Here is a 12254-nt window from a genome sequence, read left to right on the forward strand (position 1 = left end):
ATTCAACACCTCTGAAACCGTTCAACAGAATTTCATGAAACTTTGTAGTAAATAAGGACTAATTTGCTGTGTAGATATGCATATTCACAGGAAATTCAGATTTTTTTGTCTGGAAGTTATGCCCCTTTTGAATTTAGAAGTATGGTCTTGTCAGCTAAACTCCTCTGAAACCACTTAAAAGAATTTTATGAAACTTTGTAGTTAAAAAGTATTTACTGTATAGATGTGCATACTTATTTGATTTTTTTTGGGAGTCATGCCCCTTTTGAAAGTAGAGGTTTGGCCAAAATATACTATTGGTGCAACTTGCATGAAACTGGTTTTCAAGCCATATGTACCAATTAAAAACTATTTCTGTTTTAATATTTTACACAATATAACAATGACTTGAGTACATGTGTGAAAATATAACAGTATAACACAGAAGCAAGAATTTGTTGTATTTTTTTCATAACATTGTCATTCAATATGTGTAGCATTGTCATTCAATATGTGTAGCATTGCCATTCAATATGCATAGCATTGTCATTCATTGTGTGTTAGCATTGTCATTCATTTTTGGGGCGAGGGATACCGTAAATCTGGATATTTTTGCGTCAATTTATTTTTGCGAATTTGAGTAAAAAGCCTATATATTTATTTTTGTGTTTCGTATTTTTGTGAATTTATGCTGGAGCTAAAATAAATTGACAAATAAAATAGACTTCTTCAAGTTAAAATCACTAAAATGTCGCAAATCTTTTGGTGTCCCATGTTCAAATGCATATTTGGCCACTTTGGCTCTCATTCTATCTGTTATAATCGTGTAATTTCCTCTTTTTTTAAGGACTTGGTGAAGATAGTTGGTAAAATGGGTAGTAAAAACCGGGCCGGGCCGGGTCAGATCACCTTCGTAATCCGAATTTTTTAGTTTTCTTCCTTATTTTATTTTCGTTTGGTGTGAAACTTCTTAATCATAATGTGGATGATACATTGGATCTTCGCTACAAAAATTACGGCATAATTTTGCTTCACTGTGAAAATATCAACGTTTGTTTATTTCAGGTTGGTAAAATGGGTAGCAAGGAAAAATACACATTTTTCTGCGATTACGATTGAACTATGTGACACAACAATGAAACTACACATGATTTAGATAAATATTATGATAATTTATCACCAAAATGCTGTAGCAATTGTTTTACGATTCTTATATATTTAATATTCACGATTTATTAAAACCCGGGCCAAAAGGAAACCGGATACGGTAACCCGGGCCAGATATTAAAATTCCGAATAAAATGAGGATGTTAGCTATATCACGTGCACGATCTCCTGAAACGTGACATTGCACGGTTTTTACCACTTGGAGGTATCCTCATAAGAACCATCTTTTTAATTTAAATTTTAACCTAACTATCATTAAGTTACTTACGACGGCGTATTCGTGCCAATTTAACCTAGCAGAAAAAAATAAAAATAATCGTTTCTACGATTTATTAAATGGTAGAAACGATGTAAAAAGTCGTTTCTACGATTTAGAAAGTCGTTTCTACGATTTAAAAAGTTGTTTCTACGATTTATTAAATCGTTTCTACGATTTAAAAAGTCGTTTATACGATTTAGAAAGTCGTTTCTACAATTTAGGAAATAGTAGAAACGATTTAAAAAGTCGTTTCTACGATTTTTAGGTCTCGGGTGATATTACAATTGCTTGTCGTCTGTCATCGTGCGTTAACAATTGAACATTTCTAACTTCTTGATAAGTATGATCATTCCAATTCCTTTCAAATTTGGTATGAAGCATCTTTGGGACAAAGGGGACATAGATTTCAGGACTCCTACATCCCTTGAGCCTTAAAGGCAGGGCAAAAACTGCCACAAAATTGAAGGCCTACCAAAATTGCAATTTTCATGATCCTCAAATTTAACAAGCATATTATGCAGACTTACTTGAGTGCCATTTTGAAAATAAAATTTATGTACATATACTGTGTTTTTAATTGTTTCATTTAAAAATTAGATATATAATACCATCATTTTATATTATATGCACACTTCATATCTTGACGTTTTAAGATGTTTTTAAATTATATATCTTTTATCAATAAAGAAATGAATACTAGCACTATAAATACAATATTTTAAGTCATTATTATACAGATCATAATTAGTATGGTTAAAATGTGTTTAATTTTTAATAAATTACCATTTTTTTTTAATTTTAATCAGGCAAGATATACATAGTAATTAATTGCTCTCCATATAATCCTCTTCAAACCCTATCTTCAGTTTAAATTTTCATAAAGTAGACATAATTTGTCAGTCGGTGATATTTTTTAGGACCATTATTATTGGTTAATTAATCAAAGCATTAGCAATTAAATCGGAATAAATAACGCCGGCCCGGGTCGACTGCATCCGGTTTCCTTTTGGCCCGGGTTTGGAAAAATCGCCGATAATTAAGATAAAAGGCATTTAAATGGTCAAATAATGCATTAAGTATCAAATTCAACTCTATGTAAATTGAAAAAATGCTAGGTTTTCAGCAGCAGATGCATATTATACAGAAAATATGCAATAATGTGTGTTTTGGTCTCACTACCCATTTTACCAACCAGATTTCATAAAATCATTGAATTCCTTACCTACAGGTAATATTATGTGCTATAATTTGTGGCGAAGACTAAATATATCATTGAGAATATATTCCGTAAGTTTCAAAAGAAACAATGACAAATCAACGAAGAAAACTAAAAAATTCGGATTACGAAGGTGATCTGACCCGGACCGGCCCGGTTTTTACTACCCATTTTACCAACTATCCTTGGTGAACTGTATAGAATCTTCAACTCCTCGCTAACCAGCGTTCTCGCTATACTATTTGCATTATCAGTTAAAAGCACAGGCCGCTCCTCTCTATTAAAATATTTTAAAATCTTGAGTTAAAACTGCCCATCGATAAACTACCTATAACCCGGCAGATTAGTTATGCATGAGAAATATCAAATTGCCAGTATTGATCACTATTTATACACCTAGGAGTTAATACAACTGACCATCGAATTGGTGAATCTAGAATTTTTTTGAGAAAAATATTTTTGCAAATCCAACTGACTCGCAAAAATGCTAAAAATTAATCGACGACAAAAATAACCAGATTTACAGTATGTAAGTTTGCTCACTTTTCCTTTCATTAACAATAGTAAATATAGGGTTGGGTTATAAAAATTTTCTCAAGAATCAAAAGCTAGCAAAGACTTGAATGAAAGCTTACAAATTATATAATGAAGATTGAAATTTGTGTAAACCATGAGCCAGGCCAGGTCACAATAGGGGTTCAAATCTTTATGCATAGGAATATATAGGAATATTCTTCAAATAAAAAAATACAATCCAAGGGAAAAATTTGAAACATTCCAAATAAATAGACCATCTATCGTTCACCATGCACTTACTGTTCACCATTCGCTCACCTTGTGTTCACTGATCAGGTGGGGAAGTAGAACGTTTCAGGGACTGTAGGGCTATGTGGACAATGGGTGTCAGCCAGGGTAGCTCAGTGGTTGAAGCGTCTGACTAGTAATGCAGGGGTCATGGGTTCGATTCCTGGTCCTGCCAAAAACATTTCTCCTTTTCTATATGTTACATTTGGCACTGTTGACCACTCCTGGACTTTGGGTAAAAGTCCTGCAAGGAGCAAAAGAATCTAGGTTATGTGTCTTAGAGGATGGAATGAAAATGTAGTAGTTATAGGGCTATGGCTCAGTGGTTAGAGCACCTGACTAGTAATGCAGGGGTCTGGGCTCAGTGGTTAGAGCACCTGACTAGTAATGCAGGGGGTTTGGGCTCAGCGCTTAGAACACCTGACTAGTAATGCAGGGGTCTGGGCTCAGTGCTTAGAGCACCTGACTAGTAACGCAGGGGTCCGGGCTCAGTGGTTAGAGCACCTGACTAGTAATGAGGGGTCTGGGCTCAGTGCGTAGAGCACCTGACTAGTAATGCAGGGGTCCGGGCTCAGTGGTTAGAGCACCTGACTAGTAATGAGGGGGTCTGGGCTCAGTGCTTAGAGCACCTGACTAGTAATGCAGGGGTCCGGGCTCAGTGGTTAGAGCACCTGACTAGTAATGAGGGGTCTGGGCTCAGTGCTTAGAGCACCTGACTAGTAATGCAGGGGTCTGGGCTCAGTGCTTAGAGCACCTGACTAGTAATGCAGGGGTCCGGGCTCAGTGCTTAGAGCACCTGACTAGTAATGCAGGGGTTCAGGCTCAGTGCTTAGAACACCTGACTAGTAATGCAGGGGTCTGGGCTCAGTGTTTAGAGCACCTGACTAGTAATGAGGGGTCTGGGCTCAGTGCTTAGAGCACCTGACTAGTAATGCAGGGGTCTGGGCTCAGTGCTTAGAACACCTGACTAGTAATGCAGGGGGTTTGGGCTCAGCGCTTAGAGCACCTGACTAGTAATGAAGGGGTATGGGCTCAGTGGTTAGAGCACCTGACAAGTAATGCAGGAGTTTGGGGTCCAGCCCAAAATTTTCTCCTTTCCTATACTACAATATTTTAAAAGAAATGTCCAGAACAGTTGAAGAATTGATTGTCATTTTCACTCACAAAAACTGAAACTTTACCGAGTCTGAGAGATGCAGTTAAAGCAGAAAGAAAATAATACTGTTCTTGAATTCAGTTCTTTGATAACCTTATAGTAAGGCCAATGAGTGTATTGTATGTTGCAGGTGATTTATTTGAATGCTTGGAGGACCTCGAAGAGCCCAGTCTTTGGCAGGACAACAGTGAAAATCCTGAAATTCAAGAACAGCAAAGGATAGAGGTTCTACGCAAAGCTGACTACATCGTTCCTGGACATGGGAAAATGTTCAAGGTTCCTGATGAGTACAAAAGATCGTCCATGAAGGTAGTGATGTTTCGTGAAGAAGTTTACGAAGTTGGGGGCCAAAAAACCACTCTCTGTGAATATGTGGAGATCGAAGACAGCCAGTAATTGGACATTTGATATGGAAGTTAAGATTTCTACATCCTCTGTTGTTTATTACACATTCCTTTATACAATAGTACTATTATTTAGAATGTGATAGTTTCATCAATTTTTGTGGGTATCAAATTTTGCAGATTTGTCAACAATATCATGGAAAGCTACCCTATGCTTTCTTTTTGAGCAAAAGTTGTACATGTGCTTTCAATTGATGATCTCTTGATTTCCTGATCTGGTACATCTATAGATAGATTACCATAGGATTATAATATTCCTCTTTTACTTATATTCCAATATTTCAATTGTGTTATATTACATCCTTAAACTTACATTTGTCTGAATGTGTACACTTGTCTGAATGTGTACACATGTCTGAATGTGTACACTTGTCTGAATGTACACATGTCTGAATGTGTAATTAAGGAGGTATGTTACACCAGAGAAATTTGATATGGATTAAAAGTGCAGGATATGTACATGTATATACAACAATATTTTGAAATTGAAAACTTTCAAATTTACAGTTCAGCAGTCAACATGCTAACCTACTGAGCTATTCAGCTTAGGCAATGAATTTAGAAATGAATTGACAAATATTGCTAATATTTATATTTTCATCCATGTTTTAAAGGGACATGGACACAATTTAAGCTGAAAATTTTAAAATTTTTATTTTTCCATTTTTAATGTTTAGAATGCTTAACTAAGGTACAGTATTTCTAATGGTCAGCAAAAATTTGAACGTCAGTTGTCGAGGTACATGGGAGATACAGAGCTCAAAATTCTGTTATGCATGTAAACAAGGCTCGTGCCATGTTTTTGTTTACATAGATGTAGGTTAAATATACTAGTAAAAGTTTCGTTTAAAGCAAATTTTTTCAATTTACAAGTTTATTCTGAACAGAATTGAATAGTTTCTAGTGTTTGGCATGCACTTCTCATTTTGTTTTAAACATGCTATTTTCTATTAAGCAATCTATATGTAAACAAACACATGGCACGAGCCTTGTTTACATAACAAAGAATTGTGAGTGCTGTATCTCACTTATAATTCAACAACTGCATGAGTGGCATAGCTAGGTTTGAAATATTTGTAAGCAGGGGGTCTGGGGGGCTGCCGCCCCCCAAGAAGCCGAGGACAATTTTCGTAATATGTAACAAAAATTTAACGAAAATATTTGTAAGCACGTGCATCCAGTGCTACAGTGTAGCTACGCCACTGAACTGATATATTCAAATTTTGTTTGAACATTAGATTTTTTAAAGAAAAAAGATATTCTGAATTATTAAAACTTTTTTGCATTGGAATTTATAGATCAGCTGTGTTAATTAAATTGGCTATGTCCCTTATAATGTGTACTATTCAAAGACGAAAATAATACAATGGTTTAATTCAAAAGTTTCTTGATCCACATGCCTGCATGAAATTGTCCAATGTCTGCATAAAAGGAATGTTGTCTTTATTTTTTAACCATTGCACGAGTAACAAATTTGATTCATTAGGTGTTTTATAGATACAACTCTTCTTTATTACATATTTAAATGCAGAGTTTGAAACCAATGTGTTGTTGTTATGAGATTCCTCATTTTTTAGCTCTTCTGAGCCAAAGGCTCAAAGAGCCTAATGCTATGGCCATTTGTGCGGTGTGCGTAAACTTTTTAGAAAAAGGGCTATAACTCAAGAACCCCTTGGCCAATTTTTTTTCAAATTTGTTACAGGGTATCATTGGCCCAAGGGCTTTCATACATACTAAATAGAGGGATGTGACCCTTTAACAAGGGGAGATAATCAGGAAAATACAAACAAAAGTAGTGGTTGCTAAAAAATCTTCTTCTCAAGAACCACAGGGCAGATTATCACCAAACTTACACATAAGGATGAGGATATGTTGTAGATTAAAAATTGTTCAAGGCATTACCCTGGGGCAAAGGGCGTGGTCTCAAGGTCACTTCAAAGTTGACCTAAATTAAAAAAATTTTTAAATTCCTTAAATCTTAGATATTTTAGTCATTATAAGGACTAGGATCATCAAATTTTGATAGTTGATGCATCTTAGGACCTTGTGTCAAGTTGTCTCAAAAGTAGGTCACGGTGACCTACTTTTTGAATTTTGCAGGTATTTATTTTAAAATTAATTTTGATGCATATCTTGGACACTTTGAAGCCTATGATCATCAAAACTTGTCAGTTGGTGGATCATGGGACCTTGAAATGTGTCAACTGAAAAATAGGTCACCGTGACCTACTTTCTGAATTTTATGGCTTATCATTTATAGATATATTTTAAGTTGTTATTTCAAATACTGAGAGGTTTAGAATCATCAAATCTTGTAAGTTGATGCATCTTGAGGCCTTGAAACATATTTATAAAAAAGTAGGTCACAGTGACCTATTTTTTGAATTTTGCAGATATTCAAATTTCACATTTTCAATTTTAGATGCATATTTTGGGCACTGTAAAACCTAGGATCATCAAACTTTGTCAGTTGATGCGTCTTCAGTCTTCGGTTTGTGTCGACCAAAAAGTAGGTCACCGTGACCTACTTATGGTATTTGACAGCTAAATTACTATATTTCAGACACTATTTGAACTACAATCATCAAACTTTGTCAGTTGATGTATCTTGAGTCTACGGAGTGTGTCGACCAAAAAGTAGGTCACCTTGACCTACTTTTGAAATTTGACGGCTATATTTATATATTTCAGATACTATTTGATCTACAGTCATCAAACTTTGTCAGTTGATGGGTCTTGCATGTTCGAAGGGTTTCGACCAAAAAGTAGGTCAACTTGACCTGCTTTTGGAATTGGACACCTATATTTATATATTTCAGATACTATTTGACCTACAGTCATCAAACTTTGTCAGTTGATGCGTCTTGCATGTCCAAAGGGTGTTGACCAAAAAGTAGGTCACCCTGACCTACTTTTGGAATTGGACGGCTATATTTATATAATTCAGATACTATTTGACCTACAGTCATCAAACTTTGTCAGTTGTTGGGTCTTACATGTTTGAAGGGTGTTGATGAAAAAGTAGGTCACCTTGACCTACTTTTTGAATTTGACGGCTATATTTATATATTTCAGATACTATTTGACCTACAGTCATCAAACTTTGTCAGTTGATGGGTCTTGCATGTTCGGAGTTCGCTGACCAAAAAGTAGGTCACCATGACCTACGATTGGAATTTGACAGCTATATTTCAATATTCAGATACTAATTGGCTTAAGATCATTAAACTTTGTCAGTTGATATTTCTTGGGTTCTCAAAATGTGTAAACCAAAAAGTAGGTCACATTGACCTACTTTTTTTGAATTCTTAGGATTTAACTAAAGATTTAGAATACTAAGAGGCTAAGAATAGAAATGGTGGGGTTGTACAATTTATCAGAAGAGCGATTCTAGGCCCTTGGGCCTCTTGTTCTGTATCACATGCACATTTTATGTTGTATTTCCTGGTATCACTAGTTTTTTCTTGCTACACATACCGGGTGATGATTGGATGTGTTTTTGACTTTTGAAAATTTAACCTTCTAATTTTGCACTTTTGTTGCATGTCAACCAAGGTGAACCATTTTTAACACTGTGTATGTACATTGTACAATGTATGTGTAATAAATACAAACTCAGTAAATGTATGGTTATTTGAGTGATATTTGTACTAAAATGAAGAGGTGTTGTCAATTTTCATTACCAAACATGAACCACAAATCAGATTTGTTTATGCATAACTTTTAATTTCGAATTCATGAACTTTGTTTGCCAATTTAAGAAATACAGCAGGCTGTATATAGACTGAGCCAAGATGGTTTTTAGCTCACCTGAGCTGAAAGCTCAAGTGAGCTTTTCTGATCACCTGTATTCCGGCGTCCGTCCGTCCGTCTGTCCATCTGTAAACTTTTCACATTTTCAACTTCTTCTCAACAACCACTGGTCCAATTTCAACCAAAGTTGGCACAAAACATCCTTAGGTACAGGGAATTCTAAATTGTTAAAATAAAGGGCCAGGCCACCTTCCAAGGGGAGATAATCAAGAAAAGGTAAAAATAGGGTAGGGTCATTAAAAAATCTTCTTCTCAAGAACCACAGGGCCAGAAAAGATGAAATTTATAGATAAGCTTTATTAGGTAGTGCAGATTCTAAATTGTTAAAATCATGGCCCCTGGGGGTCGGATGGGGCCACAATAGGGGGTCAAAGTTTTACATACAAATATATAGGGAAAATCTTTAAAAATCTTCTTCTCAAGAACCACTGAGCCAGAAAAGCTGAGATTTATATGAAAGCTTCCTTGTATAATGCAAATTCTAAATTGTTAAAATCATGGCCCCTGGGGGTCGGATGGGGCCACAATAGGGGGTCAAAGTTTTACATACAAATATATAGGGAAAATCTTTAAAAATCTTCTTCTCAAGAACCACTGAGCCAGAATAGCTGAGATTTATATGAAAGCTTGCTTATATAATGCAGATTCTAAATTGTTAAAATCATGGCCCCCGGGGTCGGATGGGGCCACAATAGGGGGTCAAAGTTTTTTGTTGTTTTTTTGTTGGTTTTTTTGTTTTTGTTTTTTTGTTGTTGATACAGTGCAGATTCAAGTTCGTTAAAATCATGGACCCTGGGGATTGAATGGGGCCTCAAGGTGGGCATCAAAGTTTTACATACAAATTTATAGGAAAAATCTTTTAAAATCTTCTTCTCAAGAACCACTGAGCCAGAAAAGCTGAGATTTATATGAAAGCTTCCTGATATAGTACAGATTATAAATTTTTAAGATCGTGGCCCCCGGGGGTCGGATGGGGCCACAATAGGGAGTCAAAGTTTTACATACAAATATATAGGAAAAATCTTTAAAAATCTTCTTCCCAGAACCACTAAGCCAGAAAAGCTGAGATTTATATGAAAGCTTTCTGATATAGTGCAGATTCAGGTTTGTTGAAATCATGCCCCTCCCCCCCTGGGGTAGGATGGGGCCACAATAGGGGATCAAAGTTTTACATACAAATATATAGGGAAAATCTTTAAAAATCTTCTTCTCAAGAACCATTGGGCCAAAGAAGTTCATATTTACATGAAAGCTTTCTGACATAGTGTAGATTCAAGTTTGCAAAAACCATGGCCTCTAGGGGTAGGTTTGGGGCCATAATAGGGACTATGGTTTTACATGCAAATAGATATGGAAAATCTTCTGATATGGACCAAGGTGACTCAGGTGAGCGATGTGGCCCATGGGCCTCTTGTTGTTTTTGTTATAATCGCTACGTATACACGATGGTTTTGTTACTGTGAGTTTTTAGCTCGTCTGAGCTTTTCTGATCGCCTGTAGTCCGTCGTCTGTCTGTCCGTCAGTAAATCTTTTACATTTTCGACTTCTTCTCCAGAACCACTGGGCCAATATTAACCAAACTTGGCCAAAAACATCCTTGGGAAAGGGCTTTTAAGTTTGTTCAAATGAAGGGCCATGTTCCATTCAAAAGGGAGATAATCACAAAAATAGGGTGGGGTAATTTAAAAATCTTCTTCTCAAGAACCACTGGGCCAGAGGAGCTGAAATTTTCATGAAAGCTTCCTGACATAGTGCAGATTCAAGTTTGTTAAAAATGATGGCCCCTGGGGGTTGGATGGGGCCACAATAGGGGATCAAAGTTTTACTTACAAATATATAGGAAAAATCTTCTCAAGAACCACTGAGCCAGAAGAGCTAAGATTTACATGAAAGCTTCCTAACATAGTGCAGATTCAAGTTCGTTCAAATCATGGCCCCTGGGGGTAGGTTGGGGTCACAATAGGGGATCAAAGTTTTACATAGAAATATATAGGAAAAATCCTTGAAAATCTTCCTCTTAAGAACCACTGAGCCAGAAGAGCTAAGATTTACATGAAAGCTTCCTGACATAATGCAGATTCAAGTTTGTTCAAATCATGGCCCCTAGGGGTAGGTTGGGGTCACAATAGGAGATCAAAGTTTTACATGGGAATAAAATTAATAAAAAAAAAATCCTTAAAAATCTTTTTCTCAAGAACCAATGGGCCAGAAGAGCTGACATTTACATGAAAACTTTCTGACATAGTGCAGATTCAAATTTGTTCAAATCATGGCCTTCGGGGGTAGGATGGGGCCACAATAGGTAATCAAAGTTTTACATACAAATATACAGGGAAACTCTTTAAAAATCTTCTTTTTAAGAACCATTGGGGCAAAGAAGTTGATATTTACATGAAAGCTTTCTGACATAGTGCAGATTCATGTTTGTAAAAATCATGGCCTCCAGGGGTAGGTTGGGGCCACAATAGGGACTAAGGTTTTACATGCAAATATAATATGGAAAGTTTTCAGATATGGGCCAAGGCGACTCAGGTGAGTGATGTGGCTCATGGGCCTCTTGTTCATGGATGGCGGTTCTTAGCTGGTCTAGCAAGTTTGCAAAGTACACTCCAGTTATTGTACTTCTTTTGGGTAAAAAATCCAACATAATAACACCTTTTGCATCACAAAATACTGTGGCCATCACCTTGCCAGCAGATGGTTATGTCTTGAACTTCGTTGGCCTCGAGGACCCAGGCCCTATCCACTGACGACTCTGAGCTTTTTTCTCAGTGGCTCTTCAACAAGGTGCTGCATACTGATGCTCTGGTTGCCATTTGCTCATTGCTAAGGGATTCGGGGACCCAACAGGCTGTTAACTTGTGTATACCTAAATGATCGTGCAAGATTGTTGAAACGCTACCATGTGAAATGCCTAATGCATGCGCTATTTCTTCCACCTGAATTCGCCTTTCAGAGTATACCAGACCCCGAACCTTCGTACACATTTCTTCGTCGGTGGCATCCAGACCTGGCTTCATCTTCTTAAGACGTTCCAACGCATTTGAATTCCCCTACCCAGAATTTAACCAGAACATAAGATGGTGCAGAAGACCCATAAACATTGGCTAACTCGCTGTATATTTCCTTGCCTGTTTTACTTTTTAAATACAAGTACCGAATTAAAGCATGCCTTTGCATCACTAGCCATGTTTGACATTCAATATCTTATTAAAGACTGACTCAATACGTGTGCAATTTTGTACCCAGGTATAAAACATGTATTAAAACAAGGAATGAAAATCGTGACCATCTCGGTCAATCGGAAATGGGATAGGCTGGTTACTTATTGACTCGCCCTTGTATAATCTTCAATTTGTAAAAATAAGGCTATAAGTTATTTTCTGTGTGAAGAATCTCAAATGAAGTAATTAAATGAAAAGGTTTAGATGGTATGCTACACCAGAAAAATTTGAT

General features: G+C 36.4%; 2 protein-coding genes across 4 annotated transcripts in view; one reads left to right on the forward strand and one right to left on the reverse strand.

Moving 5' to 3' along the window:
- The window catches only part of LOC125659624 (metallo-beta-lactamase domain-containing protein 1-like), a 28985-nt gene extending 20377 nt beyond the window's left edge, over positions 1 to 8608 (forward strand). For all 3 annotated transcript variants that reach the window (XM_048891361.2, XM_048891360.2, XM_048891359.2), the window contains exon 6: positions 4712 to 8608. In XM_048891361.2, the coding sequence (XP_048747318.1) occupies positions 4712 to 4977 (266 nt within the window). In that variant the 3' untranslated portion in view covers positions 4978 to 8608. The remainder of the gene's footprint in view (positions 1 to 4711) is intronic.
- The window catches only part of LOC125659626 (2'-deoxynucleoside 5'-phosphate N-hydrolase 1-like), a 370196-nt gene that overhangs the window by 114566 nt on the left and 243376 nt on the right, over positions 1 to 12254 (reverse strand). The window lies entirely within an intron of this gene.

The sequence above is a fragment of the Ostrea edulis genome, chromosome 9, assembly GCF_947568905.1.
Source record: "Ostrea edulis chromosome 9, xbOstEdul1.1, whole genome shotgun sequence".
Taxonomy (NCBI): Eukaryota; Metazoa; Mollusca; class Bivalvia; order Ostreida; family Ostreidae; genus Ostrea; species Ostrea edulis.